At 61.6% G+C, this 27,611-nt stretch overlaps 3 protein-coding genes across 14 annotated transcripts; 2 read left to right on the plus strand and 1 right to left on the minus strand.

Moving 5' to 3' along the window:
• Nucleotides 1-143: 143 nt before the first annotated feature.
• ABCB8 (ATP binding cassette subfamily B member 8) lies at nt 144-16,985 on the plus strand. Of its 5 annotated transcripts, none has more exons than XR_010945690.1 (17): nt 144-341; nt 3,948-4,260; nt 4,596-4,751; nt 4,828-4,922; nt 5,072-5,177; nt 6,035-6,196; nt 6,294-6,379; nt 6,505-6,602; nt 7,039-7,144; nt 10,217-10,250; nt 10,468-10,604; nt 10,799-10,893; nt 11,039-11,172; nt 11,875-12,022; nt 13,405-13,655; nt 14,345-14,548; nt 16,467-16,985. XR_010945690.1 is itself a non-coding variant. In XM_067747435.1 (16 exons), exons 1-16 carry the CDS (start codon nt 247-249, stop codon nt 14,468-14,470), a joined length of 2,142 nt encoding a protein of 713 aa, XP_067603536.1. In that variant the 5' UTR covers nt 144-246; the 3' UTR covers nt 14,471-16,465. The 5 variants fall into 5 exon arrangements, 3 of the variants coding, with proteins under 3 accessions (XP_067603536.1, XP_067603537.1, XP_067603538.1); XR_010945689.1 differs by lacking the exon at nt 16,467-16,985 and adding an exon at nt 14,765-16,465; XM_067747435.1 differs by lacking the exon at nt 16,467-16,985 and having other exon boundaries at nt 14,345-16,465.
• A 1,119-nt stretch (nt 16,986-18,104) lies between these two features.
• ASIC3 (acid sensing ion channel subunit 3) lies at nt 18,105-23,656 on the plus strand. 7 transcript variants are annotated; one of them, XM_067747443.1, is made up of 11 exons: nt 18,105-18,949; nt 19,677-19,827; nt 20,021-20,148; nt 20,484-20,685; nt 20,780-20,836; nt 20,939-21,086; nt 21,390-21,481; nt 21,770-21,849; nt 21,951-22,022; nt 22,211-22,269; nt 22,365-23,656. In XM_067747443.1, exons 1-11 carry the CDS (start codon nt 18,416-18,418, stop codon nt 22,498-22,500), a joined length of 1,659 nt encoding a protein of 552 aa, XP_067603544.1. In that variant the 5' UTR covers nt 18,105-18,415; the 3' UTR covers nt 22,501-23,656. The 7 variants fall into 7 exon arrangements, 6 of the variants coding, with proteins under 6 accessions (XP_067603544.1, XP_067603542.1, XP_067603539.1 ...); XM_067747441.1 differs by having other exon boundaries at nt 22,388-23,656; XR_010945691.1 differs by having other exon boundaries at nt 21,951-22,269; nt 22,388-22,478.
• On the minus strand, nt 23,650-27,589 carry CDK5 (cyclin dependent kinase 5). Of its 2 annotated transcripts, XM_067747449.1 has the most exons (12): nt 27,432-27,589; nt 26,745-26,833; nt 26,582-26,649; nt 26,389-26,449; nt 26,234-26,290; nt 25,501-25,596; nt 25,290-25,364; nt 25,057-25,153; nt 24,815-24,884; nt 24,238-24,298; nt 24,045-24,125; nt 23,650-23,930 (listed from the first exon to the last, which is right to left on the minus strand). In XM_067747449.1, the coding sequence occupies exons 1-12, from the start codon at nt 27,466-27,468 to the stop codon at nt 23,844-23,846; spliced, it is 879 nt and encodes a 292-aa protein (XP_067603550.1). In that variant the 5' UTR covers nt 27,469-27,589; the 3' UTR covers nt 23,650-23,843. The 2 variants fall into 2 exon arrangements, with proteins under 2 accessions (XP_067603550.1, XP_067603552.1); XM_067747451.1 differs by lacking the exon at nt 25,290-25,364.
• Between the last annotated feature and the right edge of the window lie 22 nt (nt 27,590-27,611).

Below are 27,611 nucleotides of genomic sequence, written 5' to 3' on the forward strand. Positions count from 1 at the left end.
TGCACAGGGCAGGGCCCGCCCGGAAGTGGGGGCGGGAGGCAGGTGACTCTCTGCAATCACAGTCCCAGAAGGGGGGGCTAACAAGGTTTTCTCCAATCACAGCTTGCAATGAAATTGATGCTTCTTTCCACCAATCATCGCCGAGTCGCGAGGGGGTTGTCGGGATGGGGGCCGGAGCCAACATGGAGCCCTCAGTGGAGTAAGGGTGAAGCTGCCGTTGCCGGCTGCTCCTTTTCTACCCCCACCATGTTGGTGCACTTATTTCGGGTCGGGATTCGGGGTAGCCCCGTCGCAGGCAAGCCACCACTATCCCTCCGCTTCCAGACATTCTCGGCCGTCAGGTAAAAAGGGACAAACCTACTGGGAGCGCGGGCCATTGACCGGCCGGCAGGGCGTGGGGACCGCCGGGAGATGGAGTCCCAGGCTCGCGCAACGCCTGCTGGGAGTTATAGGCCGGCCCGGCCCGGGGTTGAATGTCACTGCCCCGGGGATTGGCCTCAATTATTTAGAGCGAGACCTAGGTGCCAGCAGGAGGCTCGGCGCGTCTGTATCTGCATGTGTGCTGGACGGAGGGGGCGTTCTGGCCGGTGACCACGCTAGGTCTCTTCCCACCAGCGGGCGCCGTGCTGCACAGGTGTCGGGCCCCCGTTTCCGGCCCCAGTCCTCGTTCTTGGAATTGGTCTGGCGATGTGGACAAAAATTATTAGTGTCCGGAGACATTTAGTATTGCTGTTGTTCCAAAAATTCAGTGTGAACTGAACAAAAATGGTTACTAAATCGGGATAGTTTCAGCAGAGATAGTCAATTTGGTAACGCGTATGTATGTGTTCTTGTATGCTCTATACACGTTCGTCTCAAGAGAGAAAGACACAGGTGGGAAACGAACATGTACCCTGAAACTGCCACTCCGCTGTAAATGCTTTATGAGAAGCGACTGATGCCTTTCTAATCCTGGAGTGAAGAACCCGAGAGCCAGGCAGGCAGCAGATTCGTAGGGGCGGGTGGATGTGAGCTTGTGTCCTTTGGAAAGCCCGTCTGACTGATGGAGGGCGAGATGGGCGGAGCTGCAGCTAGAAGTACCGGTGCTGGGAAGTAATCTGCCAGTTCTTGGCAGTGACCAAGCACTGCTTAGACCTTAGTTTGGAGAAGATGAGAAAAGCTGGAAAGTGGCCATGGTAAATTATTAAAAGGCTTGAAAACAGTCCTTAGGAAAAGAGTAAGGGTGTCGATGTTTTTTAACCAGAGCGAAACTCCAGAAGAGACATCAAACAACGTTTTACTATTTGTGTGTTCATAGTGTAGTGTTTTTAAAACGTCAGGTCACAACACAATAGTTCATGAAGTGAATTTAGTGAGTCTGAATCATTTAAAAGTGAATATAATGGAATATGTGTTAAAAACAAAGTAGGGGGACTTCTCTGGTGGCGCAGTGGTTAAGAATCCGCCTGCCAATGCAGGGGATATGGGTTCGATCTCTGGTCCGGAATGATCCTACATGCCGCGGAGCAGCTAAGCCCCTGCACCACAACTACTGAGCCTGCGCTCTAGAACCCATGAGCTACAACTACTGAGCCCACATGCCACAAGTCCTAAAGCCCGCATGCCTAGAGCCCGTGCTCCACAACAAGAGAAGCCACCGCAATGAGAAGCCTGCGCACCGCAACCAAGAGTAGCCCCCGCTCGCCACAACTAGAGAAAGCTCACGCGCAGCAACGAAGACCCAATGCAGCCAAAAATAAATATATTAATTAATTAATTTTAAAAATTAGGGAGGGAATTCCCTGGTGGTCCAGTGGTTAGGACTTGGTGCTTTCACTGCCGGGGCCCGGGTTTAATCCTTGGTGGGAAAACTAAGAACCTGCGAGCCGCACAGGACAGCCAAAAAAAATGAGGGGAAGTACTGTTTTGTGAAGCATTTCAGTTTTCTGTGACATTGTGCCGGATCGCAAAGCAAAACATATTTGTTACTGTTACCCACAGTAAGTCTAAAGCTTTGCAAACGCTGCAGCAGCGAGTCAGGGCAGCTTGTTCTGCATTTCTAATGAGAGCATGTGCTCAAGAAACATAACCATTTGCTGAACACTGTTATGTACCAGAGCTCTGCTAAGTGCTCGGGATACGGTGGTGAATAAGATAGGGCTTCCCGCCATCAAGGAATATATGGTCTAATGAGGAAGAGGGGCATTTACACAGGGCAGAAGGACATTGAGCTTCTCCGTTTATATTTTGGATAGATATAAAGTACACAGTGGAAGACAGGCAGGTGGATGGGGTCGGGGGAGGTGTAATATAGAGTTGGCAAGAAGCCCAGGCCTCCCTAAAACAAGGGAAGGATGAGATGGAGTGTGTAGTTAGGAGGGTCTGGAAATATGAAAGGCCATCATAGTAAAGAAGAAACCTTTCATCTATTTGTTTTTTAAAAGCCTCTGCTCATCAATAATCTCATTTGGATCTTTGATCGTCCTACCATATACTCTTGGCCAGATAACTTATGCTTCTAACAGGCCTCCCTATAGCCACTCCTGTCATTCTCCAGCTCACTCCCCTCTGCAGTGATCTTTAAAATGCAATTATGGGGACTTCCCTGGTGGCGCAATGGTTAAGAATCCGCCTACCAATGCAGGGGACATGGGTTCAATCCCTGGTCTGGGAAGATCCCACATGCTGCGGAGCAGCTAAGCCCGCGAGCCACAACTGCTGAGCCTGCGAGCCACAACTACTGAAGCCCGCACACCTAGAGCCCGTGTTCTGCAACAAGAGAAGCCACTGCAATGAGAAGCCTGTGCACTGCAAGGAAGAGTAGCCCCCACTCGCAGCAGTGAAGACCCAACACAGCCAAAAATAAATAAATTTTTTAAAAAAATTTTTTATTAAAAAAATGCAATTATGATTATGGTCCTCGTTGCCCTCTCAAGTCCAGGTGTTTTAAAAGGATGGTAATGGCTCCCCCCACCCCACCCCCAGCCTCCAGCCTCGGCAAGCTTTGTCGTTAGTCGTTTGTACCCACACGCACACTAAAGCTTAACTACCGCAGTGTAGTTACTCGGTCTGTACCGTTCACCCCCTCTTCCTGTTCCACAGAGCAGGGCACTGACGCACAGTAGGCTGCGGCCCTATGTTGCCATCTGCAGGTACCGGAACTGCAGGAAAGGGGTGATCTTGGCCTATCCCAAGATGACAAGATACGTTATTTGGATTTTATTTCTTTTTCTTCCTTCAGCTGACAGAGAGGGAGTCTGTCACCCTTTCCTTCCTTGCCTTGTCACGTAAGCGCTCAAGGCCAGGAAGGAGACAGGGCGATGGGATATATAATAAGCTTCCGACCAGTGGTCAGAGACTTGGGTCCAGGCCTGGCCCTGCCACACATAACCTTGGGCTCATCACACATGGCAGCATAGGATGAGCCTGGATTCTGGAGTCAGACAGCAGGGCTCCTCTCTTGTCCTAGTTCTGCTGCCTGGGGACAAATGATTTCAGCTCTCAGCCCTGCAGGATTTTGTCATCTATCAAGTGAGAATACTGGCCTCTCCCTCCCAGGGATGTGAGGATCAAACAGAGTGGACTGATGACTTGGTGAGGTGGGGGGGCACTGTCCCTCTCCGAGCTGCATTCACTGGGAACTTCTGTGTTCTCCACTGTAAGAGGAGCGCCGTCAGCTCTGATGTCCTGTGATTCTGAGAGAGCAGGGGTTGGAGACGGTCACTGGCTGGGGCCCGCCGTCTGAGAGGCGAGCCAGGGAGAACACCTTTACCACTCGATTGCTCTCCACTGGGCGTGTTCATCTCAGAAACCGAGGTTGCTTCAGAGCCGCCCTGAGAAGGGCAGGGTGGGCCGTTGCGAGAGGAGCTGCTGCTCTCCAGAGGGCTGAGCCGAGAGCTCGGCCGCTTTGTTGTTCAGCTGGGGGCCAGCTGGGCCCTCGAGCCCTCAGTGCCCTTCTCTCCCTGCAGGTCCCGCGATGGCCGCCCCAGCTCCTGCCTCCTCGGGGCCGTGGCCCGGCTGCAGCCCCAGCTCCGGGCCTGCCTCCCTCGAGCCCCCCCAGCTCCCAGCCGCAGCCCCTCTGCCTGGCTCTGGGTTGGGGGAGTCCTCCTGGGCCCCGTGATCCTGAGTAAGTGCCCCCGCCGCGGCCTTGTGGCACTCTGTGAGGCAGAAGCGGCCCCTCCGGCCCGCTCCGGACCCCGTGTCGTGGAGCCCCGCTTCAACTGGAAGCTCTTCTGGCAGTTTCTACGCCCCCATCTGCTGGTCCTGGGGGCAGCCATCATGGTGAGGTTTTCTCCCGCCCCGCCCCACGCCAGGGACAGGGAAGAACCCAGCCAGGGGTTCGCAGAAGCCCCAGCCAGAGCCGCCTAGGGACAGCTTTCCTGCCTGGCCGAATCTCAGAGGAGACCTCGGGAAGCAGCGGGGCTGGGGGTCACCAGGAGGACCTGCACAGGGCAGCTGGGTGAACAGGGTCCAGGGGTCCCCTGAGGCTGGCAGCTGGGCTTTAACTCTCCGAGAGACACAGGAGCCCCCAAAGCGTGGGCAATAGTGGGAGAGGAAGGGCCGGGGTTAGGGAAGAGCGTGGTCCCCCTGTAAACGTCTGTCTCCCACCCCCCAAGCTGGCACTGGGCGCAGCACTGGTGAATGTGCAGATCCCCCTGCTTCTGGGTCAGCTGGTGGAGATCGTGGCCAAGTACACGAGGGACCACGTGGGCAGCTTCCTGACTGAGTCCCGGAACCTCAGCACCCACCTGCTCATCCTTTACGGCCTCCAGGTACAGCAGAAGGGAGGGCCCGGGGGCCGCCAGCGGAACTGCGCGGGCGCCCCTGAGATCCTGGCCTCTCTCCCAGGGCCTGCTGACCTTCGGGTACCTGGTGCTTCTGTCCCGCATCGGCGAGCGCATGGCTGCGGACATGCGGAGGGCCCTCTTCAGCAACCTGCTCCGGTACTGCCAGCCTCGGGATGTGGGGTGCAGTGGTGGCGGGGACCAAGCGGCCCTCGGGGGGGACTGGTGAATGCCTAGGGGCGGGGCCTCATACTGAGGTCGTGTCTCCCTCTTCTCCCCCACCCGCTGCCCCCGTGTCCCACTGCCAGACAAGACATTGCTTTCTTCGATGCTAAAAAGACAGGGCAGCTGGTAAGCCGATTGACGACTGACGTGCAGGAGTTTAAATCATCCTTCAAACTCGTCATCTCCCAGGTCAGCGCCCAGGTCCCCCCACGCTCACTCACACGCGCATGCTCCCTAGTGCGGATGCAGCAGGCCAGTCCTGCCCACCCCACCCCCCGCCCCACCCTTGGGCCCTGCGCCCAGGCTCATGCCGAAGCGAGAAGCCTGCTGTCTGGTGAGGGTGCGGGTGAGGGAAGAGGGACGTTCACAGCAGGAGGTGCCACGGCAGCGTCCGGGGTCGAGACAGGCTGTTTCTCTCCCATTCTGAAATCCTACGTCCCCGGAAAACCGTCCCAAGAAGGAAGGCTCAGATGAGCCTGTCCTGGCCCAGCTTGCCCAGAGCAGAATCACCACCTTGCCCCCGGAATGCCGGGCACGCCGGCAGGAGAGGGCGCGATGGCTTTCTGCTCTGTTCCTGATGTCCTCTCCTCTTCCCCCCGCGTTGTCACTGACCCCTAGCCGTCCCTGGGCGGCATCACCAGGCAATCTCTCTTTTTTTATTTTTTGGCCGCGCCTCATAGCTTGTGGGATCTTAGTTCCCCGACCAGGGATTGAACCCGGGCCCTGCAGTGAAAGCACCAAGTCCCGACCACTGGACGGCCAGGGAATTCCCCAGGCGATTCTCTTTCTGTTCAGTTTCTAGAGCAGAAGAGAATAAAAGCGGGATTTGTCCCGGGGGAGGATGCCTCGGTCCGCAGGCATTCCCCTCACGCCTGCGCATCAGGAAGGGGTTACGCTCTGTGACCAGTGGACTGTCGGTTGGCCTCCCGGGGGTCAGACCTATGGCCTTGGCCTTGTGAGTGGAGAGCTAGCTGTAGCCAGCTGACTCTTGCCGAGTTCCCCACATCATGTTGCTGATGCCAGACGCCCTCCTGTCCGCTCCCCAGGGGCTGCGCAGCTTCACGCAGGTGGCCGGCTGCCTGGTGTCCCTGTCCATGCTCTCCACGCGCCTCACCCTGCTGCTGATGGTGGCCACGCCTGCCCTGATGGGCGCTGGCACCCTCATGGGCTCAGCTCTCAGAAAATTGTCTCGCCAGTGTCAGGAGCAGGTACCAGCATTCCCGCCCGTCCTCTTCTCTGCCCTGTACTCCTCTGTCACCCCTCCGTGTCTCCATCCCGGCACCCTGACTCCTGGACTCCCCACAGGTCGCCAGGGCAACGGGTGTGGCAGATGAGGCCCTGGGCAACGTACGGACCGTGCGAGCCTTCGCCATGGAGCAGCGGGAAGAGGAGTGAGTGCCGGGTGGGGGTGGAGCCCAAAGCGGTGGCAGGGGGGCGGCCTCCCCAGATGCACCTCCCCCCACCCCGCGTCGCAGCCTGCCTGCTTCCTGAGGGCTGGGCTCGGCTTCTGTCGCAGACGCTATGGAGCGGAGCTGGGGGGGTCCCGCTCTAAGGCAGAGGAGCTGGGCAGAGGCATCGCCTTGTTCCAGGGGCTCTCCAGTATCGCCTTCAACTGTGAGTGAGCGAGGCCCTACCGGGGGACCTGGGCTGTGGCTTGGGCTGAGCTCGGAGGAGCGAAGGACGGGTCCCAGCAGGGCGGGCGACGGGCGGCTCTCCACCTGCTCGAGGTCCTTCACATGTCTCTCGAGGGCCAGTCAGCCGGCCTCTGGAGGCTGCTGCCGCCGGCAGGCAGTGGGCAGGGAGACCCAGTGTCACAGCCGAGCCGTGTACAGCGCGCTGCTGGGCCGCCCCCAAGGGAGCCGTGGAGGTGCCCCCAACCCACTCGTTGCCAGATGACGAGACAGAGGCAGAGACCACTCAAGTGACTTACCTGAAGTCCAGTCAGTGGGGAGCACAGCAGGGACTGGCACTGGGGACCAGCACGTGGGCCAGGCTCTGTCCTCTGCCCTCCGCTGCTTCCTCCTTGAACCCCTGTCCTTGCCCCACTCAGGCATGGTCTTGGGCACCCTGTTTATTGGGGGCTCCCTCGTGGCCGGACAGCAGCTGACGGGGGGAGACCTCATGTCCTTCCTGGTGGCCTCCCAGACAGTGCAGAGGTGAGTGTGGGGCCGTTCCCTTTCCTAAGGGGCCCAGCTGGGCCAGGGGCCGGGGGTGCCAGTCTGCTGCGGGGACAGCTACCAGGTCCCCTGGCGAAGCTCAGGGCTGGGGATGGGGAGCCCCTGCCTTCGTCCAGAGCCCGCTCGGGGCTCCCAGCAGCCCCTGCAGCCTAACTCGCTGACCGTACACTCGGAAACGCAGTTGCCATCTTCGCCTTCCAGACAATTCTTCGATGAGCCTTTTTTTTGGTCCTTTTTTCTTTTTCTTTGGCCACACCACGTGACATGTGAGATCCTAGTCCCCCGACCAGGGATCGAACCCATGCTCCCTGCGGTGGAAGCATGGAGTCTTAACCACTGGACCACCGGGGAAGTCCCAAGCCTTTTTCTTTTTCTTTCTTTTTTCGTGGCTGCGTTGGGTTTTCGTTGCTGAGTGGGAGCTACTTTTAGTTGCAGTGCACAGGCTTCTCATTGTGGTGGCTTCTCGTTGCAGAGCACGGGCTCTAGGCACACAGGCTTCAGTAGTTGTGGCTCGCGAGCTCTAGAGCGCAGACTCAGTAGTTGTGGCGCACGGGCTTAGTTGCTCCGTGGCATGTGGGATCTTCCCAGACCAGGGCTCGAACCCATGTCCCCTGCATTGGCAGGCAGATTCTTTTTTTTTTTTTTTTTTTGCTGTATGCAGGCCTCTCACTGTTGTGGCCTCTCCCATTGTGGAGCACAGGCTCCGGACACGCAGGCTCAGCGGCCATGGCTCACAGGCCCAGCCGTTCCGCGGCACGTGGGATCCTCCCAGACCGGGGCACAAACCCGTGCTCCCTGCATCGGCAGGTGGACTCTCAACCACTGCGCCACCAGGGAAGCCCGACACGCTTTTTAAGAGCTGGCCTCCCACCCTCTGCCTGACCTTCCCCTGCAGGTCCCACCCTGCTGGCTCACTGGATCCCATCTGCCCGCAGGCACCAGAGCTCCCCGCTGGCTCTGCCACAAGAGTGCCCAGGGTGGGCCTGCTCCCCTCCCCTGTCCCTTCCAAGCTAAGTTCCTAGCAGCTCCTTCTGCTGTTTCTCCTCACTGTTTCCCCGCCATATACCATGTATACCAAAACACATAAAACATAAATACGTGTTAGATAAACAATTACAGTAAATATGGTAGAATAAATAATTGAAGAGTGGGGGGGCTCCCCTGGTGGCGCAGTGGTTGAGAGTCTGCCTGCCGATGCAGGGGACACGGGTTCGTGCCCCGTTCCGGGAAGATCCCACATGCCGCGGAACGGCTGGGCCCGTGAGCCTTGGCCGCTGGGCCTGCACGCCCGGAGCCTGTGCTCCGCAACGGGAGAGGCCACGACAGTGAGAGGCCCGCGTACCGCAAAAAAAAAGAAAAAGAAAGAAAGAAAGAAATACAAGTTAGATAAGCAATTACCGTAAATATGGTAGAATAAATAATTGAAGAGTGAAGACCTGTGTTAGCAACCAGCCACGTCCAGAAGATAGAACATCAGCTCAGACGCCCCTCTGGGTCCCTTCCTCGTTATTCCCGACGCCGACGGTCCTTGTGTCATGGCTCTGCCCCGTGGCTTACCACCTGTGCGAGTGTCCGCCGTTTCTTCCAGAATCCCTCACCATCAGCCTTATTAATATTGTTCTGGGCAGAATGGAGCTAAGCTGGAGGCAGGCAGGTAGAAAAGACTCCCTTTCTCAGCCCCAGACCCAGCATTCCACAAAGACCAGATACCACCCATTTCTGCTCAGTGCTTCCTAATCTGGGCCCATTCAGACCCTCTCTTGTCCTGGGCAGCCTCACCCCTCCTTCCCGCAGGCCCAGGAACTGATCCCTGGTGGCCTTGGGACTAAGAAGGTCTGGCTGTTCCGAGGTGGAACTTGGGCGGCCCCCTGCTGCCCCTCCCCCGGTGCTGACCCAGACGAGCACCACTGGCTCCCTTCACGGTCACCCTACCGTGCTCAACGGGGCAGGGGCAGGGGCAGAAAGTCTCCCCCGGCGGACGGCAGCCCCCCGTCCCAGGCCTGGCCCCGCTCCCTCAGACTCGCCTTGCCCTGGGCCCCTCCCCTTCATGGCCTGCGTCCAGACCCTTTCCTTTCCTCCCCACTGCACTGCCTAGCCCGTTGGCAGAGCCGTGTCACAGACTTCAGAGAGCCTGTCTCGCAGGCTGCTAGGTGCTAGGTGGGGCGGCTTCCCCAGCCACAGGCCTCGGGCGCAGACTAACTTGCTGTCCTGGCTCTTCTCGGGAAGTTCTCCGGGCGTTTCCTTGCGGGCTCCCCCCCTCCCCCACCCCCAGTGCTGGGAGAAGTGAGATCCTAGGGAGTCAGTCTTGCCTCCTCTTCTCTTCGAGAAGAACCCGCATGCACAATCGGAGACGCACAGTCACGGGCTGGCCTGGCCCGTGACTAAGCGGGGGGCCGGTGACTCAGGAGTAGTGACTCACCTTCCTCCTAGCACGGCAGCCCCGCACGACGATGAGGAGGTGACCCACCGTCTGGACAGATGGACACTTGCCCCTCTGCTCACACAGGGCGGAGCCCGTGATGACATGTCCTCAGGGAATTTTGAGTTCCCTCTGTGGTCCAATGTCTTCTGTTTCCTTCTTTCTCTAGAAGGAGTAACATGCTTTTTTCCACCTTCCTTAGCCCTTGCTTCCCCCGGGAGTGGACAGCGCTAGGTCTGACCCCCTTGGTGGGCCTCACAGCCCCTCCCTGCAGGCTGCGGGCAGCGTGGAGTCCGGCCCCGCCGCGCCCTGCGCCTGCCTTCCCTGTTTCCTCCCTGGAGCCCGGCCCTCAGGTACTGATGACTGTCAGCCCATCCGGGCCAGGAGGGAGCGTGGCCCTGAAAGGAGAAGTTACTTGCCAGGAGACCTCCCCGGTGGTGCCGGATTCCAGGGCGCCTAGGGCCCCAGTTTTCGGGAACTACCTCTGCGTTTGGCTTCCGGCCGCCTGTTTCCTTGCCTCACCCAACACGTCCCCCACGCAGCTGAGACCCAGACCTGCCCCTCTGGCGCTGGCCTGCCTTCTCTCAGGCCCTCCTCATCCCCCTCTTTCAACCCTCCTCTTTTACTCGCAGGTCCATGGCCAACCTCTCTGTCCTGTTTGGCCAGGTGAGTGGCAGAGCTGGGTGGGTCCAAGGATGTGGATGCGGTGCCTGGGCTGGAATCCCGTCAGCCACTGATGTCACTTGTGTGCCGTGGGAATTGGGTGTCCGGCGGAGGGGATACGACAAGCCCCTCCCCCGCCGCCAAGTGGGAGTCCAGGAGGTGCTGCCCATTCCCTGGGACCCCATGCCTCCCTCACGCAGACTTTAACCCCCCTCCCCAGGTGGTGCGGGGGCTCAGTGCAGGCAGCCGGGTCTTCGAGTACATGACGCTGAGCCCGCGCATCCCACTGTCCGGGGGCCACTGCATCCCCAGGGAGCACCTGCGCGGCTCCATCACCTTTCACAACGTCTGCTTCAGGTTAGCGTCAGTGCTGGGCGCAGGGGTATTTCTCTGCGGGTTGAGGGCAGGAGAGGGAGCCTGTCTGGGGACCTGTGGGTCAATGTCTCCCTCTAAGTAAGCCCCCCTTGGGGGTGCAGGGAGACTTTGGGAGGGACCCGGGCAACAAGGGGCCAGGAACCCGGTCTGACTGAGGGTCTCTTGGTTCCTCCCAGTTACCCCTGCCGTCCCGGCTTCCAGGTGCTCAGAGACTTCACCCTCACGCTGCCCCCGGGCAAGATTGTGGCCCTGGTGGGCCAGTCCGGGGGAGGTAAGAGGAGCCCGCCACCCTCCCACCTGTGACTTCTCCCTGTGGGAGCCACTCAGTGTGGAAGGAGGGGCCCCTCCACTGCCACCGGGGGCGTCCCTGTCCCGGACATGCTCCAGAAACCCATGCCCCCCTCCCGAACCCCCAGGAAAGACCACCGTGGCTTCCCTGCTTGAGCGCTTCTACGACCCCACGGCGGGCATGGTGACGCTGGATGGGCAGGACCTGCGCACCCTCGACCCCTCCTGGCTCCGGGGTCAGGTCATCGGCTTCATCAGCCAGGTGCCTGCTTCTCTCAGTCCCTGCGGCCTGGGCCCCTCCCCCTTCCCAGCCCCGTCACCTGCTGCTCTCCTGGGGGCACGGGGGTGAGCTGGCTCTCTTCACCAGTCCCCAGCGTTCACTGGGGTCCCAGCGACTGCAGCTCTGCCCTTGGAACCCTGTTCCTCGATGTAAAAGGTCCAAGCAGGTGGAAATGGGGTGGCCGTTTTAGGATCCCTGGGTTCTGTGGTGTCCAGAAGGTCTGGACACCCACACGGTGTTGCTGGGCACTGCTGGTGGCTCACCCACCAACCAAGGCCCCGCAGCCCCGCTCTGAAGCTCTCAGCCCCACTGCTTTCCCAGCGAGCGTCCACCTCCCCCCACCCCCCATGTGTGGATAGAGGGCGCCCTTTTGGCAGGAGAAAGCCAAATTTTAAAACCCTTCCCTGCCCATCTCCCCAGAGACGGGGGACCCTGCCGGGCCAGCTGGCCTTGCTCTCCCAGCCGCCTTCCCGCTCCCTTTCTCAAGGGGCTCCATGCCATGCAGGAGCTCGGCTTCTTCCCCCTTTGATGGACCTCTCTGTGTTTGACCTGTAACTTTGAACTGCCCCTACCTGCCCTCCAAGTGGTCCTGTTCTGGCCGAAACAGCTTCTGCTGATGCGCCCCTCAGAGGTTCAGGGCAAAATCAGAATGTTTCCGGTGGACCCTCCACCTCCCACCCCCAGGAGCCAGTCCTGTTCGGAACAACAATCATGGAGAACATCCGTTTCGGGAAGCTGGACGCCTCCGACGAAGAGGTTTACGCAGCTGCCCGGGAAGCCAATGCACATGAGTTCATCACCAGCTTCCCCGAGGGATACAACACCGTCGTGGGTGAGTTCAGAGACAGCATCCTGCTGGGGTCCGCGGGGCCCACGTGCGAGGCTGGGATCCGGGGGGCAGGAACACAGTCACAGCATCGGGGAAGACCAGACAACAACCATGGCCGAGTGGGACAGAGGCGACTCTGGGGGGACAGGGGAGACGAGGCCCATGCAGTTCAGGCACAGGCAGCCTGCAGGGACAGGAGCGTGACGGAGGGCAGGGGCACAAGTGATCCGTGACGTGGGGACTCTTCAGAGCTCGCCACGTCAGCACCCAAGACCTGACCAGAAGCAAGGGGGTGTTACCTCCTTGTAATTGTTTATCCTTCAACGAAAGGTGCTCCCCTGGCTCTCCGTAGGGGTGGGTTTGGTTGAGCCAGTCTGTCTTCTGACTTACCCAGAAGAGGGCTCTGGTGGTTCTGGAGCGTTGCAGCGTTGCAGCACCGCACTGGAGTCTTCGCAGTGCGGCCTGCACTTCGTGTGCTCCTCTCAGAGGCCTTTTTTTCAGCCTTTGGGCTCATGTTTATCGTCCAGGGTCTCTTGGCTCTGTTGCAGAATGTTCCAGCATATCTCACGGCACAGGCATATCCAAGGTTCTCAACTCCTCTCGAAACCTAGTCCTGAGCCTGGCTGAGCTTAGCCTTCCGAGTGGCGCCCCCTCTGTGGGTAGCCGTCCTGCGTGTTCCGTGTTACTCACTGCTCGGATTCCTGCGGACCCCGCCCTGACGGGAGGAGCCGGGCCCACTCCTCTTTGTGCGCGCGCATTGTACCCCTGACCCCGTGCACTCGCGGGCTGCCCGGGGCTGCAGCCTGCCCCCCTGCTCTGTGACTGCAGAGTCACCTGAAGCTCTCTTTGGCAACCAGGCTGCCACCTCTGCTGTTCTCTGTGGGCATTTTGGACCCCAATATGGTCTTCCCAGAATGCCCAGGTGGGTTTTGAATCCCACTGTTCTGCCACCCCCTACCCCACCGCAGGAGTCACATCTGGATCCTAGATGTCCCCACAGCAGCAGAGAGCCAGGAGGCCAGGAGAAGGCGGCTAGCGCTGCAGGGCCAGGGCAGGGGGTGGGACCCAGGCCCGTCATGGCTCCGAGCCCCTGCCCTGGTGTGTGGGTGGAGCTCAGTGACACCTCTGAGCATCCCTGAGCCCCGCTGCGTTCACGACCCGTCGTCGTGTGAGTGCCTGTGCACGTTTGCACGGGGACGTGGGATCGTGGTGCCGCCAGGCATCACCCTGCCCTCAGAGGCAGGACGAATGCGCACAGGGCCAGGGCAGGGCCCTGAGGGGCCAGGCGGGAAGCGCCAGACGGCCCCGGTGACCATCTGCAGGGCCGCCCCCGAGTGCAGAGCTGAGCGCCACTCCAGGCCCCGCCCTATCCCCTCCCTCCCCAGGCGAGCGGGGCGCAACCCTGTCTGGTGGCCAGAAGCAGCGCCTGGCCATCGCCCGAGCCCTCGTCAAGCAGCCCTTAGTGCTGATCTTGGATGAGGCGACCAGCGCACTGGACTCGGAGTCTGAGAGGCTGGTGCAGGAGGCCCTGGACCGCGCCAGCGCTGGCCGCACCGTGCTGGTCATCGCCCACCGGCTCAGCACCGTGCGTGGGGCCCACCAGATCGTCGTCATGGCCCACGGCCGGGTCTGCGAGGTCAGCTGGGGCCCGGGGAGCAGGTCAGGGGGCTGGCACGGCTTCAGCCACGGACACAGTGGGACGGGCGGCTCAGCTGAGCTGTGTGAGGGTCTGGCCTGGCCCTGGGGCCTTGGGCTCATAGTCTGAAAGCAGCACCCGTGTGGATTCAGGAATTCCTGCCCTTTGATAAGCCCTGGCCTCTCGGGGCCCCAGCTTCTTCCTCTGTCCCCTGGGGTGGGGCAGTGAGTAGAGCTGCAGCGTGGCTCCCAGGATCAAAGGCGAAAGTTCTCAGAGAAGTGTTCGCTGCTGGGGGAGGGGCCCAGGGGCTGAGGCACAGAAGAGGCCGCACCAGGGACCCTGATCAGGGCCCAGGCAGGAGCAGCCCAGAGGCTGTGTCTGCAGCAGGGCTTGGGGGCTGTATGGGGCCCGGCTCACAGCCCCCTGGCCACTCGCGCTGGGCGAGGGGCACTGGGCCTTGTAAGAAAGACAGGGGGACCCAGATGCTCTTCCACGATCTAGCTCAGCTGACAAATACAGATGCGCCAGTGGCAATCCGTAATCAGCTGTGCTTTGGTTTCGTACTCGCCTCAGGACTGACGCTGGCTTAGGTGAAGCCGTGCCCAACGGCTCATGAGAAGCTGGCCCTCCAAGGGCTCTGAACTCTGAGCTGGGTTGGGGTGACCGTCTGCCCCTCTTCCTCTCTCCAGGTGGGGACCCATGAGGAGCTCCTAAAGAAGGGCAGGCTCTATTCGGAGCTCATCCGGAGACAGGCCCTAGATGCCCCGCCTCTTGAGACGCCCAGGGGCCACGGGAAGCAGCACCCCAAGTCCTGAGAGGTCTGGTCACCGCCGTGCATCCGTGCCCAGGGCCAGGGCTCAGCTCAGGCGGGATCCCGGGCACCGAGCCCCCAGGTGGGCCAGCATGCGGGGGTGGGGGCTACTGCCATCGCTCCCCTGCTCGCAGCGAAACCCGGGCCAGGCGCCGGGCTGGGGGACGTTGGGCGCACTCCTCCTGCCAGAGCTGAGAGCCCCTGGCTGCACGGCGGGCCCCTGCTCTGTCCCCTCCCTTTGCCAAGCCCTCCCCGACCCCTCTCCCAGCCCTGCCGAGCCTCCCCCTGTACCCGACAGGCTAAAGGTGTGCAGGCCGCAGCTGCAGGGAATTTTCACAAGTCAGCACCGGGGGTGGGAGTAGGGACTCGCCCCAGGATTCGTCCCACACCAGTACCAGGACCTCGGCCTCCTCTGCGGAATCCCGACAGGCCTCTCAGGGCCCTGCGAGAAGGCGCCCACCCACTGAGCCAGCCCTTCAAACCCGCAGCCCACATCTTGGGAACAACTTCCCTTCCTTCTCCTTGTGCCTTTACACAGTCCTTTCTCTAGATTGTGCCCTCCCCCCATCTAAACAGGACGGGGGCCTAACAGGCCCCCTGGCTCTTGGGGAGGGCGAGGAGGGGCGGGCAGCTGTGGTCTGATCCACAAGAGGTTCTGCCCCAGCCCCGTGCACCTTGAGCCCGTCATCCGGTGAGATTGTGGACCGCCACCCTCTATGTGAGGACACTTACCTCTGAAAGGGACAGAAGAGGACATGCACCCCAAACTCCAGCCACGGGGGACGTCCAGTGCTAACAGTCACCACAGCACTGAGGAGCAGCTGATGCTAAGCCCCTTGGGCTGACAGAATACAAAATCCGTCCGGCAAGGAGCGGTCCCTGCCCGACCGGCCTCCCTGGCGTGGTCAGACGGGGTCCCTGGAGCAGGTGGGACCAGAGCCTCACTTTGAAAGAGGATAGGCCAGCTGCCCAGGTGGCACAAGCCCTGTGACCCCAAAGCTGTGAATGGGGTGGGGCTGGACTCTTGTCCGCTTCTGGGGACCTACGAGCAGCCAGGGTTTGCCCCCAGCCCTGGTCAGCTCCTAGAACCGGGCACCCCTCCTGCCTTGGTTCTGCTCGTGTCACATCCCACCAGGAAACCTTCCCCCTTCACAGCCACGTCTGGGCTGAAGACTCCATCATGAGTCCTGCACCCTGGCTTGAGAAAGAGGGGCCGCCCATGCTGGACCTTCAAGGCCAGCCAGACCTTTTGGATTTATCCCGTGGCATAGAAGGACGATGCCATGTTTCAGGGGTTGGCAGCAGGGGCAGCTGTGGCTGGAGGCCAGCCTGGAGGAGGCTGCAGCAGCTCAGCTGAGAGTGCCCACAGCCTCTTCTGGGTGTGGTTTAGGACCAGGTGCTACTTTAAGGAAATATCCCAGGGCCAAAGCCACCCTGGTTTCATGCTCTGCTTTCTTAATGATGAGAGGTCGCACCCCAGGGCAGGCCTGGCCCGGGAAGCAGAGCACGGGCTAGCTCCAGGTCGCTTTGCCACTAAACGCCTCCCTAGTGAGGGCAGCCAAGGGCAGGCCTCAACTCCCCGGCCGAGTCCACGCTGGCCTGCCTGGCCCCTCCCGGCCGAGGCCAGCTCGTGCTCTACCAGCAGCAGCCGCGGCCTCCAGCCACCCAGACGTCTTCTGACACCAGATTCTAGGTCTCTCCTTACCCCTGCAGGGTGGCCTCTCCAAATCCTGCCCCCCCCCCCGCATCCCCTCTTTAGGGAAGTGGTGAGATCCATGGCGAGCCCTGAGCTGGAAGGCCCTGCGGTCAGCTGCACACTTGCTGTGTAGCCTTAACCTCAGCCTTGGCTCCTGCAGCTATTCCACGCAGACCGTAAACCTAGCTGCACTTAATTTCGCGAGCTTCTTTTAAGAGTTTAATTAGAATAATCTGTGGTAAAGTACTTAGCCTCAGAAGCTGGTTACGTCTGTGCAATAAACCCTGTTATTCACTCCTTCAAGGTGTGTGTTCATTAAGCACCTGCTGTGTGCCGCCCTGTCTGCCGGGGTGGGGGCGGTGAGGACATCCCTGCCCCCGTGAGACCTGCGGCGGTCTCATCAGGAGGACGGACAGGAGGCCAGGCGATCACAGCGCGACGTGATCATGTTCAGTTGGCGAACTACGTTCCACTCACTGCCGAGAGCCCATGGACCCTCGCCTATAATGCTTTGTGGAGGGGCACGGAGTAGAAATAAATTGCAGTAAATAAATTAGTGGAGATAAATCTGCTTTCTCTCAGGCCTGCAGTGCAACTCCCAGCTCCACGGGGGCGGGTGAGCGTTTAACCAAACGCAGGGCTTGACGCCAGTGAGGAGCAGCCCTGACAGTCCTCCGCGACAGCGGCAGCGCTCTGCAGCTGCCTCCCATCCCTCGTACCTTGGATTAGCAAGAACCCCGAGTCCCGCTTGAGGCCTTGCACACTGCAGCTCTGCCTTTCGGAGATGTCCTCTCTAGCCCCTGGGAGTCCGCCCCAGCCCGCCCCAGCGTCTCGGCATCTCAGTCAAATGCCCCGGCTCCGCCCCCTCAAGGCCAGTGTCGCCATGCTGTGCTAGGCACTGTGGCCCAGGGCACTCCAGCCGGTTTGGGGGCAGCGTCTCTCCTCCTTTAGAAAAGCCCCCATGCAAAACAGGCACACTCCATGTTATGATGGGAGCGCACAGTGGTGTAATGCCTACGGTGGGGAATTTTCTGCTATCAAATTACCCATGCAGTTGCCTCTTCTTGACCCAGCAGTTCTATTTCTAGGAGTTTATGTCTGTACGATGTTACTGAGAGCACCACTGTTTGTAATGGAAGACTGGAAACCCCCAGTGTCCATCAACAGGGGTGTGGTTATATAAATGATGGTACATCCACATAAATGAAATGCTACGCAGCCACTTAAAAAATGAGGACGTTTTCCAGGTACTGGATACCACATGGTCTCCAGAATGTTGTCAAGTGAAAAAAGATGTGACATCATAGGGCATCCATGTTACCTGGGAGGGCATCACACGGGCACCCGTGTTATACTTGAAGGACGACAGGTGAGCCCACAGTCATTGTGGCACAGGCCAGCCCCCCAGACACGAGGGCCTGAGCATGGGGAGGTGGGAGAGAGGGTCACTGGGGACAGACCACCTCTGCACGTGGGGCCGGAGGAGACCCTGGCACCCAGAGTAGGCCGGGCCGCTGGGGGCTCAGAAGAGTCTGCTGATGCCAACTTCCCACCACTTTCCAGCCTGGTCAGGAGCCCGCTCCGCTCTGCGGAAGAGCAGATGATCTCGCGAGAGGTTAGGGGGACGGGCGGAGAGGGCAGAGGACGGGGACGGGGCCAAGGGTCAGCGACTGACCCTCAGGCCCGACATACGGGGGCTGCAGCTGGGGACCTAGAGGGCCCCGAGGGCACCCCCGGCCCCAAGTTCTCTCTCGGCTCCCCTCAAGCCTACCCGGGATCAATGTGGCTTCCTGCTGGCGCCTCTGGTCTCCACAGCCAGGCCTCCCCCCCGATGCTGCACTAATGGCTCCGCCTGGGGCCCCAGGGACCTCCCCGCCCCCCAGGCTGCTCTGCCAGCCCCCTTGCCCCCTCGCCGCTGAAACCCAATCCTCTGCTGCAGCTCCGGCTCAGCAGAACCGCCTCCAGCAGAGCCGCCCTGCTTGCCTCGTCGGCCGCACCCTACCTGCTCTCTGCCTCGGAGCCCCCAGCCCAGCACCGCGCCCAGCAGAGCCACAGCCAGGTCCTGGAGGAGGCCGCGCTGGACCGGCCAGGCCAGTACCTCCCCACCCTCTCCTCTCCTGGCCCGACACCCGCGTGACCCCTGCCTGACCCTCCGAACCCCCCTCTCAGCCCCTCCAGTCCTCGGACCAACCCTCTCTTCTCCAGGTCCTAAGCCTCTGTAGCTTGGTTCCCCCCGCGCCCTGGGCTCCGGCCATGAAGCGCCCCTCAGGGCTGGAGGAGGCCCAGTCGCCGGCCTCAGACATCCGCGTGTTTGCCAGCAGCTGCTCGATGCACGGCCTGGGCCACGTCTTCGGCCCGGGGGGCCCGATGGTGCGCCGGGGGCTGTGGACCACAGCCGTGCTCCTGGCACTGGCCACCCTCCTCTACCAGGTGGCTGGGAGGGTGCGCTACTACAGGGAGTTCCACCACGAGACGGCCCTGGAGGAGCGTGAGAGCCGCCGGCTCACCTTCCCGGCCGTCACCCTGTGCAACATCAACCCGCTGCGCCGCTCACGCCTCACGCCCAATGACCTGCACTGGGCCGGGCCCGCACTGCTGGGCCTGGAGCCCACCGAGCACGCCGCCTACCTGCGTGCCCTGGGCCGGCCCCCCGCGCCGCCCGGCTTCATGCCCAGCCCCACCTTCGACGTGGCCCGGCTCTACGCCCGGGCCGGGCACGCCCTCGAGGACATGCTGCTGGCCTGCCGCTACCGAGGCTGGCTGTGTGGGCCCGAGAACTTCACCACGGTGAGCCGGCTGCCCGATCCGTCCAGCCAGGGGCCCGGGAGCGCCAGGCGGTCCCTGCCGGGCCTTGCCGACCCACACTCCCCCAGAGCCAGGGAACCTTAACAGCCATGCTGGGGGATCCTTTCCTTCCCCACCCCACCAGTGCCTTTCTGTTCAGCCAGGAAGCTGTCCTCCTCGGGCCCCTCCCTGCTGCTCAGCTGGACTGCAGCATGCAAGGTCACGCCTCCCAGCCAGGGGCACTCACCCCGGCTGGCTCTGGGCCCAAGGTCTGGTCTGTGGAGAGCCTGCTCCTGGGGGGTGGGGGGATCTGGTGTTCTAGGGCAGGAGACCCTCCTCTCTGCCAGGGGGAGGGTGCTGGTTTCCCCGCTGCCTCTTCCACATGCTGCCAGACCTGAAGGGGGCAGCTGGGCCCCTCTTCCTCATGCCAGTCTCCAAAAAACACTTGCCCTGCAGGCTGTGCCCTGGGCTGGGGGCGGAGGTGGGAGCGAGGAACTGGAGGGTCCAAGCCTGTCCTTTCCTGTGGGAAAGGGGCAGGGTTAGCTGGTCACAGTGCAGCGAGGGTCCAGCTACATGTGCCGGTTGAGGGAGGGTCTCGGGGCATTAAGATGTGGGCTTCAGTGTTCAAAGAAGAGACCCAGATAGAGGATGGGGCGGGAGGGGTCCCACGGTGCTCGCACTGAGCGCCTGGTTCCCTGGCGAGGTCTGCCACGTGCCTGCCCTGCCCCAGGTCTTCACCCGCATGGGGCAGTGCTACAGCTTCAACTCCGGCGCCGAAGGCGCAGAGCTGCTCACCACTCCCAAGGGCGGCATGGGCAACGGGCTGGAGGTGCTGCTGGACGTGCAGCAGGATGAGTACCTGCCCGTGTGGAGGGACACGGGTGCGGGGCGCACGGGCGAGGCCGGGGAGTGGCAGGTGGGGTGCAGAAGGCCCTGGGGAGAAGTGGAGGTGCGGGGGGGCCCCAGGCCTGTCCTTTCCCATGGGAAGTGGGTGGGTTTAGTTGGTCACAGCCCTGGGGAGAGGGGGCTGCAGGAGGGGGCCTCTTGGGACTCAGGGTCCCCCCTTCCCTGCAGAGGAGACGCCGTTTGAGGTGGGGATCCGAGTGCAGATCCACAGCCAGGAGGAGCCGCCGCTCGTTGACCAGCTGGGCTTCGGGGCGGCCCCTGGCTACCAGACCTTTGTGTCCTGCCAGAAGCAGCAAGTATCCTCTCTGTGCCTCCGAAACCGGGCCCCGCCCCGCTCCTGAGCCCGCGCCACCTCAGACCCCAGCCCCAGCTCCTCAGAACCGGGCCCCGCCCCCTCCTGAGCCCGCGCCACCTCAGACCCCAGCCCCAGCTCCTCAGAACCGGGCCCCGCCCCCTCCTGAGCCCGCGCCACCTCGGACCCCAGCCCCAGCTCCTCAGAACCGGGCCCCGCCCCCTCCTGAGCCCGCACCACCTCGGACCCCAGCCCCAGCTCCTCAGAACCGTCCCAGCGATCTCGCGTTCTACGCGGCCCCCACTTCTCCCAGAGCCTCCTTAACTTGTCCGCCTACAGCTGAGCTTCCTGCCGCCGCCCTGGGGTGACTGCAGCTCTGTCTCTCTGGACCCTGACTTTGAGCCGGAACCCTCCGGTCCTCTGGACCCCCCCAGGCCCAGCCTAGGCCCCAGCCCTCCCTATAGTCTAATAGGGTGTCGCCTGGCCTGCGAGAGCCGCTACGTGGCTCGGAAGTGCGGCTGCCGAATGATGCATATGCCAGGTAAGGGGCTGGGGGCAGCGGAGGAGGGGGTCCGGGGAGGCGGGGAGGCCCGGGGGGCGCCGCTCCTGAAGCTGTCTCCTCTGCCCCCGTGCAGGCGGCGCGCCGGTGTGCAGCCCCCAGCAGTACAAGGACTGTGCCCACCCGGCGCTGGGTAAGGGGCAAGCGTCTTCCGCATCCCGTCCCCACCCCGCTCTACCCGCGACCCCGACGCCGCGGGGTGGGCGGCCCTGACCCAGGCGCCTGTGGCCCGCAGACGCCATGCTGCAGAAGGACGCGTGCACCTGTCCCAACCCGTGCGCCAGCACGCGCTACGCCAAGGAGCTCTCCATGGTGCGGATGCCGAGCCGCGCCGCCGCCCGCTACCTGGCCCGGAAGCACAACCGCAGCGAGGCCTACATCGCGTGAGCCGTGCAGGGGGCCGGGGGCCCGGGGCCCCGGGGTTAAGGCGAGCACCGAACCTCCGGGCCAAGCCTCCGTGCGCAGCGCCCAGGGATGGGACACCAAGCTACACATCATTACCGGGCTCGGGGACTCTGGGCAAGCTGCTTAACCTTTCTGACACCAGCTCTTCCGAAAATGGGGACAGTGACACCCCTCCCCAGGGCTCATGAAAGGACTCAGAGACCAGAGAATGGGGCACCTGTTCCTGCCAGCAGCTGGCACTGGGGGCATCCAGCGAACACTCTTGGCCTCTCTTCCTCCAGGGAGAACGTGCTGATGCTGGACATCTTCTTTGAGGCCCTCAACTACGAGACGGTGGAGCAGAAGAAGGCCTACGAAATGTCGGAGCTGCTCGGTGCGTGCGTGCACGCGCCTGTGCGCGTGCGTCTGTGCATGCGTGTGCGTGTCTGTGTGTGCGTGTCTGTGCGCGCGTGTCTGTGCATGCGTGTGTGCGTCTCTGTGTGTGCGTGTGCATGCGTTGTGTGCGCGTGCGTCTGTGCATGCGTGTGTGCGTGTCTCTGTGTGTGCGTGTCTGTGCGTGTGTGCGCGTCTGTGCGTGCGTGCGTGTGTGTGTGTGCGCGTGCAGGCAACCTGCGGCCTGGGGAGGTGTGGGCAGAGCTGACAGGTGACCCGGTCTCCACAGGTGACATTGGGGGCCAGATGGGGCTGTTCATCGGCGCCAGCCTGCTCACTGTCCTTGAGATCCTGGACTACCTCTGTGAGGTGGGTGGGCCTGGGCTCCAGCTGTGGGAGGCGGGCAGAGTCACGCCGAAGGATCCAGGGGTCAGGTATGCGCTGGCCACCTCCAGCACTGCTTCCCCCAGGTGTTCCGGGACAGAGTCCTGGGATACTTCTGGAACCGAAAGCGCTCCCAAAGGCACTCCAGCGCCAACCTGGTAATAGCCCCCCCCGCCTCCCCTGCCGTCTCCACCGTGGGTGCTGAGCCCCTCCTCCTGAGTGTAGAACACCCCCCCACCCAGCTGAGAAAAAGTGATGGGGGAGGGGCGTGCAGTGACCTTGGCTGGTCTCTGGGAGGGAGCATCCCCGCTGCCGCCACCCCCAATCTCTGATCCTCCTCCCACAGCTTCAGGAAGGGCTGGGCAGCCAACGAACCCCAGTTCCACACCTCAGCCTGGGCTCCAGGTAACAAGAAATGGCCCCCTAAGGTCAAGGGAGACGGGGCAGTTCCAGTCCGGAGGGCAGGGGCAGGGCAGTGGGTGAGAGGCCTCCCATACCAGGGCCATGGTCCGTGTCTCCCCAGGCCTCCCACCCCTCCCTGTGCCGTCACCAAGACGCTCTCTTCCTCTCAACGCACCTGCTACCTCGTCACCCAGCTCTAGATGGGGCGTCTGCGTCTTCAGGGCCGCACCCTGACATCCTGGCCATGGCCAGCCCGCAAGTGTCTGTCCACCTTCACCCCAAATAAAGTTCTAGTGCCTCAGCCTCAGCTGTTCCACTTACAGGCAGACCAGCCAGGCCACAGTCAGCCCTACTCGGGCACAAGACCTCTGCCAGCCATCACCCAGCAGACATGATGTCTGAAACGTTAACCTCCAGAAATATCTCGGCGAGAGAATAGTAAGCGGCCATGGGTCACTTGAACCTCAGTGTGAATGAGTTTGTCAAACCGACATCTCAGAGTGAATGGAGCCCAAAGCCGGGTGTGAAGGCAGAGGCGGCGGTGCTAGGACAGCCGCACTCGGGGTCCGATCAGGGAAGGGCTGGCAGAAGGCTCTGATCCAGAGCCCGGCAAGAAGCGGCGGAGCCGGTGGGGAGAAGCTGGCGTGGCTAGCCCGCTTCCAAGAACACAAGCTGCTGTCCTGTCTTAGGCATTCGTGACTTTCTCACACTTGGGACCGAGTGTCAGCCTGCCCGCCCCGCACAGGAACCGCTCCTGCTTCCGCAGCCTTTGCACAAGAATTGCAAGCCCCAGCTTGGGGGGGGAGCCCAGGCCCTCCCTTCCCACCCCTGCCAGTAAGCACACGCCCAGGCCCGCTTTCTCAGCTCCTTCTCGGCACCCTAAATACTGGAAAATGACAAATAAGGGAGCCGGGGAGGGGGTGCTCCCAACCACCGCTTTGGGTGCCTCCTGTCTCAGCCTGAGGGCCTGGGTGTGGGGGGCGTGAAGAGGGAAGTGGCAGGGCGGGTACACGTGGGACAAGAACCATAAAGAAAGGCCCGGCTCTTTTCTCCGCATTCTGGTAGAAGCCCATCCTTGCTCTCAGACACTGGGAGCCTAACGCCTCCTGGGCAGAGAAAGGGAAGGGCACGAGCACATACGCACACATGTGGTGGCAGTGCCTAAGGGTAAGGGTCTGGTGCAGACCTAAGGGTAAGGGTCATAGCCTCCAACCCCCAGCCTCCAGCCACTCAGAGTAGCAGAGCCAGGGCCGGACAGCTGGGTTGTGTTGGAGCTGGAAGCAGGGTTGCAGAGGGTGGGGAAGCGAAACAGAGCCTCAGGCCCCCCCAGCACCACACCCCCACCCCCCGCCCAGAGCCACTTTTCCAGCACATCAGCCAGACTGTGGGAAACGAGCCAATTTATGAAATTAAATAAAGTCCACGGAGGGAGTGAAGAACACGGGTTAGGGCACCTCCACCCTGGTTGGGCCCAGCACAGCTGGAGCTTGGCACACCGTGCATCCCTGCCTTTCCTCCCCTCCCCAGAGGGGGCTTAAATAGGCCAGGCCCCAGCCTGGCCGCCGGGGGCCTGGAGCCTAGGGGGGGCAGAAGTCGGAGAAGTAGGGGTGCTGCAGGGCCTCTTCTGCTGAGATGCGCTGGACCGGGTTACACTTCAGGAGGTTCTGGACGCACAGAAGAAGGCGAGGCAGGTTCACGCCCAGAGCCCCGCGCTCCCCGGGTCCCTCCCGACAAGTGCCCCGGCCCCAGCCCCGCCCCCGTACCCTGCCCTTGGTCACCTGCAGCAGGTCCCTCCCTGTGGCACTGAGCTTGGGCACGACGTTCACCAGGGACGTTGTGGCTGGGTACATCGGGTAGGGCTGTGGGGGGCAGGGTGAGTCAGCCGGGGGTGCGGGGGCCCTGGAGGCTGCTAGGGCCAGGACCTAAGGGGCGCCACTGACGAACCATGCATGAGCCCATTACCCGTCACACCTTATAGTCCGGCAGCTTGGTCATGGCGGGCCACTGCTCCTCGGTCGGTGTCCCCAGCAGCGTGTCCACGGGGTCAAGGATCACTCAGGTGGAAAGGGGCAGGTGAGGGGCTCTTCCCCTGGGGAAGGGGGATTCCTCATACCCACCCCTGCCCCCCTCACTTTATCCCCCAGCTCACGACAGAAGGCGGCCCCCGGCCCACGCGACCCTCAGACGCAGTCCCAGCTGCGTGCCGTTTTCTGCAGGCCAGGTTCTGTATAGCCGTTAACGACTTTGACCTAAACCCTGAGGTCCATGGTCCTGATGAAGCGGTCAGCGGTCCCCCACTCTCACTAATCGTCCCCCTGCTCCTTTTGGCTCCTTCAGTCTAAGGATTCGGCTCTCAGTTGGAGGAGTGAGCCCTCCTTGCCTGCAGGCTGCAGGCTCTCCAGCTGGCGGCGGGCACCCTCTGCCCTCAGGAGAAGCCCTGACCAGGCCTAGCCCAGCCCACCGCCGCCCTCCCTGCCTGCACTCTGAGCTCCAGGGGCTTCCAGATCCCCTCCCAGAGGGCCTGAGGTGAAGGGAGATGGAAGAATATCGGAAGATCCTCTTCAGCTGGTCATCTACGTCGTTGCCAGGAAACAGGGGCCGCCCCGCGTTGGCCAGCTCTGGGAGAGAGGCGGGGGGCGGGGGTGACAGGCGAAGAAGCGCCCCCCACAGCCCTGCCCTGCCTCCTCCCCACCCAGGGGCCCCACTCCCTTCCCCAGAGGGGACCCTCCAGACCCTCTTTGTTCACTCAAACGGGAGACGGAGTTGCCCCCGCAGACCCCGGCGTGTCACCTGCGAAGATGCAGCCCGCCGACCACATGTCAATGGACGTGGAGTACAGCTTGGCCCCAAAGAGGACATCCGGTGGGCGGTACCACAGCGTGACCACCTGGAAAGGACCCCACCACAGGGACCCCCAGTTTGAGGGCTGGGGAGGAGAGCGCTCAGAGAGGAGTCCCGGAGGAGCTGAGGGATGCTGGCTGGGGACTCCCTCCCTCACCCCCACTTCCCGCCCCGCAGCTCACCTCAGCTGAGTAACAGCGAACAGGGATCCCAAAGGCGCGAGCCAAGCCGAAATCAGCCAATTTCAGCTCCCCATTCTGAGGGGGAGGGGGAGGGGCACGGAGAGGGGCTCTTCCACAGTCTGAGGGCAGCCCCCCCGCTCCCGCCTTCCCGTCCAGCTCCCCTCATCCCACGCCAGCCTCCCTGAGGTCCCGTCCTCTCGCCCAGAGGTACCCTGTTTATGAGCAGGTTCTGAGGCTTCAGGTCCCTGTGTAGCACGTTTCGGCTGTGACAGAATCCCAGGCCTTTTAGCAGCTGGAAGAGGAACGACTGGGGGAGGGGCAGGGAGGAGTTCATCGAACCGTCTTGAAGCGGGCCCAACGATGGGTCACGCTCCCCTCTGCTTTGCCTTGAAACCCCAGCAGTCTTTCAGCACCAAGCTCGGCCCAGCATCACTCCTTCATTATCGAGGACCTACTTCGTTCTTTGCTGGGTACTCGAAAGGTGAACGGGGGCCCCGGTCCCCACCTTTCCAGAACTGACAACTTGGTGGGCCTTCCTACCTTTCCAGCCCACACTGATCTCTCCCCTACCTGGCCTCCTTTGAACACGAACATCATAACCAACAACGTATATGCTGTGCTGTATTATTATTCAGCACTTCTTTGCCCTGGAACCTGGGCCTAGAACAGTGCTTGCCACACCGCAAAGCATTCAGTACGTATCTGTTGAATAAATGAATCTCTCTGAACCTCATTTTCCTGCCTCTCAAATGTAAATCCTGTCCCTGACATCAGAGTGTTCCCTTCAGGTCAAAGCGATCACGTGAAAGTGCTTTTGCTAAGATGGAAGCTCTCGGAGACAGAACCAGGGTTTTCTCCTCCCCTCGTGCCCCGAGTGTCCCCGTGCAGGGCCTGAGAGCACGTCCACTGAATCCGGACGCCAACCCCAGCCCCAGTATCCTCACCTTCACAATTTCAGGATCTAGGTCACCATTGCAGCTGTCGAAATACTTCTTAAGGTCCTAAAAAAGGAATGGGGGTGGGGGATGGGATAGAGTTTAACCTCAGTCTGGGTCCCTATATCCTCCCAAGGCTACTGTCCCTCAAGTCCCCCTTTCACCTGGTCACAGAACTCAAAAACCAAAGTCAGCTTCTTGTCGCTGTGCAGGACGTCGTGGAGCCTAGGGAGAAGCGAGTGCTCAGCCAGGCAGCGCCGCAGGTCTGCACCTACTATCCCAGTGTCAGCCCAGCCCATCTCTGAAGCCCCCACCACCGGACCACACAGGCAAGGAGGACCCCACCCATCTACACACCTGACGATGTTTTTGTGCTTCAGCTCCTTGAGTAGGCAGATTTCCCGAAGGGCAGAACTCGGCACTCCCTACACATTGGAGGGGGCCAGGTGGGCCACAGTCACATCCCACCCAGCCTAGGCCCTCAACCCCTCCCTCCCTGGCCCCAATACCCCAGTCCTACCTCATCATCATCATCCAGCCTCACCCGTTTCAGAGCCACGATCTCATGAGTCTCCCGGTTTTTGGCCTTGAACACTGTTCCGTAGGTGCCTAGAGGAAGGAGGTCAGGGCTGAGGGAAAGGATGGGGCACCCTTCCCCAACCCAGGCGGTCCCTGCCGGGAGAGCAAGCAGCGTGGGGGTGTGTTACTTCTGATGCCTGGAGAAGTGGGGGATGTGGCAGGGAGGAGCCTGCAGATGGCTCAAGGGTGTCTGCAACAGGGAGAGGCTGCAGCTGCTGGGTGAGGAGGTCTACAATAAAGGCCGAGCTTCTGGAGGGTCTGAAAGTAGGGAACAGGGGTCTGGGAGAGGAATGAGGGCCGGCAGGAACGCTGAGGTTGGAGGTCTGCTGCGAGAACTGTGGGTGAGGTTCTGCAAGTGGCGCTGAGGACAGGGGTAGGATATGCAGCACGTGCAGAGGTCGGAGGCGGGTCTACAGGGGTGCTAAGGTTGGGAGGGGGGGCGTCTATGGGAAATGCTAACGGGGGAGGATTGGTGTCTGCAAGGAGTGTTGAGCTCAGGGCCAGGGCTGCAGCCAGTGCTGAGGTTGGAGTCTGTGGGTATTGCTGACGGTACAGCAGCCCGGGATGCAAGGAATGCTAAAGGGTCTGCAGAAAGAGATCTTGCAGGAACATCTCGTGGTCCCATTACCTTCCCCAATCTTCTCCAGCTTCTCGTATTTCTGCATCGCGGCAGCCGCGCGAGGACCCTTGCGGGCCCTGGGTTCTGAGACTCCGGGCCCGGCGTTGCAGAGGAGGCGGCACCCCAGCCTCCGGTCCTGCCCCGCCCCACTGCCTGCGCATGGGCTTCTCGGGCTTGTAGTCCTAGGGC

This window comes from Pseudorca crassidens, chromosome 8 (assembly GCF_039906515.1).
Source record: "Pseudorca crassidens isolate mPseCra1 chromosome 8, mPseCra1.hap1, whole genome shotgun sequence".
NCBI classification, from domain to species: Eukaryota; Metazoa; Chordata; class Mammalia; order Artiodactyla; family Delphinidae; genus Pseudorca; species Pseudorca crassidens.

Coding starts and splice junctions, on each gene's coding strand:
- ABCB8 (XM_067747435.1), top strand. CDS start 247: ATGTTGGTGCACTTATTTCGGGTCGGGATTCGGGGTAGCCCCGTCGCA. Junction 4,923..5,071: donor CTCTTCAGCAACCTGCTCCG/GTACTGCCAGCC, acceptor TCCCACTGCCAG/ACAAGACATTGCTTTCTTCG. Junction 10,251..10,467: donor TCTCTGTCCTGTTTGGCCAG/GTGAGTGGCAGA, acceptor CCCCCTCCCCAG/GTGGTGCGGGGGCTCAGTGC.
- ASIC3 (XM_067747438.1), top strand. CDS start 18,416: ATGAAGCGCCCCTCAGGGCTGGAGGAGGCCCAGTCGCCGGCCTCAGAC. Junction 20,837..20,938: donor CTGTGCCCACCCGGCGCTGG/GTAAGGGGCAAG, acceptor TGTGGCCCGCAG/ACGCCATGCTGCAGAAGGAC. Junction 21,482..21,769: donor CGAAATGTCGGAGCTGCTCG/GTGCGTGCGTGC, acceptor CGGTCTCCACAG/GTGACATTGGGGGCCAGATG.
- CDK5 (XM_067747449.1), bottom strand. CDS start 27,468: ATGCAGAAATACGAGAAGCTGGAGAAGATTGGGGAAG. Junction 26,650..26,744: donor GGCTGGATGATGATGATGAG/GTAGGACTGGGG, acceptor TCCAATGTGTAG/GGAGTGCCGAGTTCTGCCCT. Junction 26,450..26,581: donor AAGCACAAAAACATCGTCAG/GTGTGTAGATGG, acceptor GCTTCTCCCTAG/GCTCCACGACGTCCTGCACA.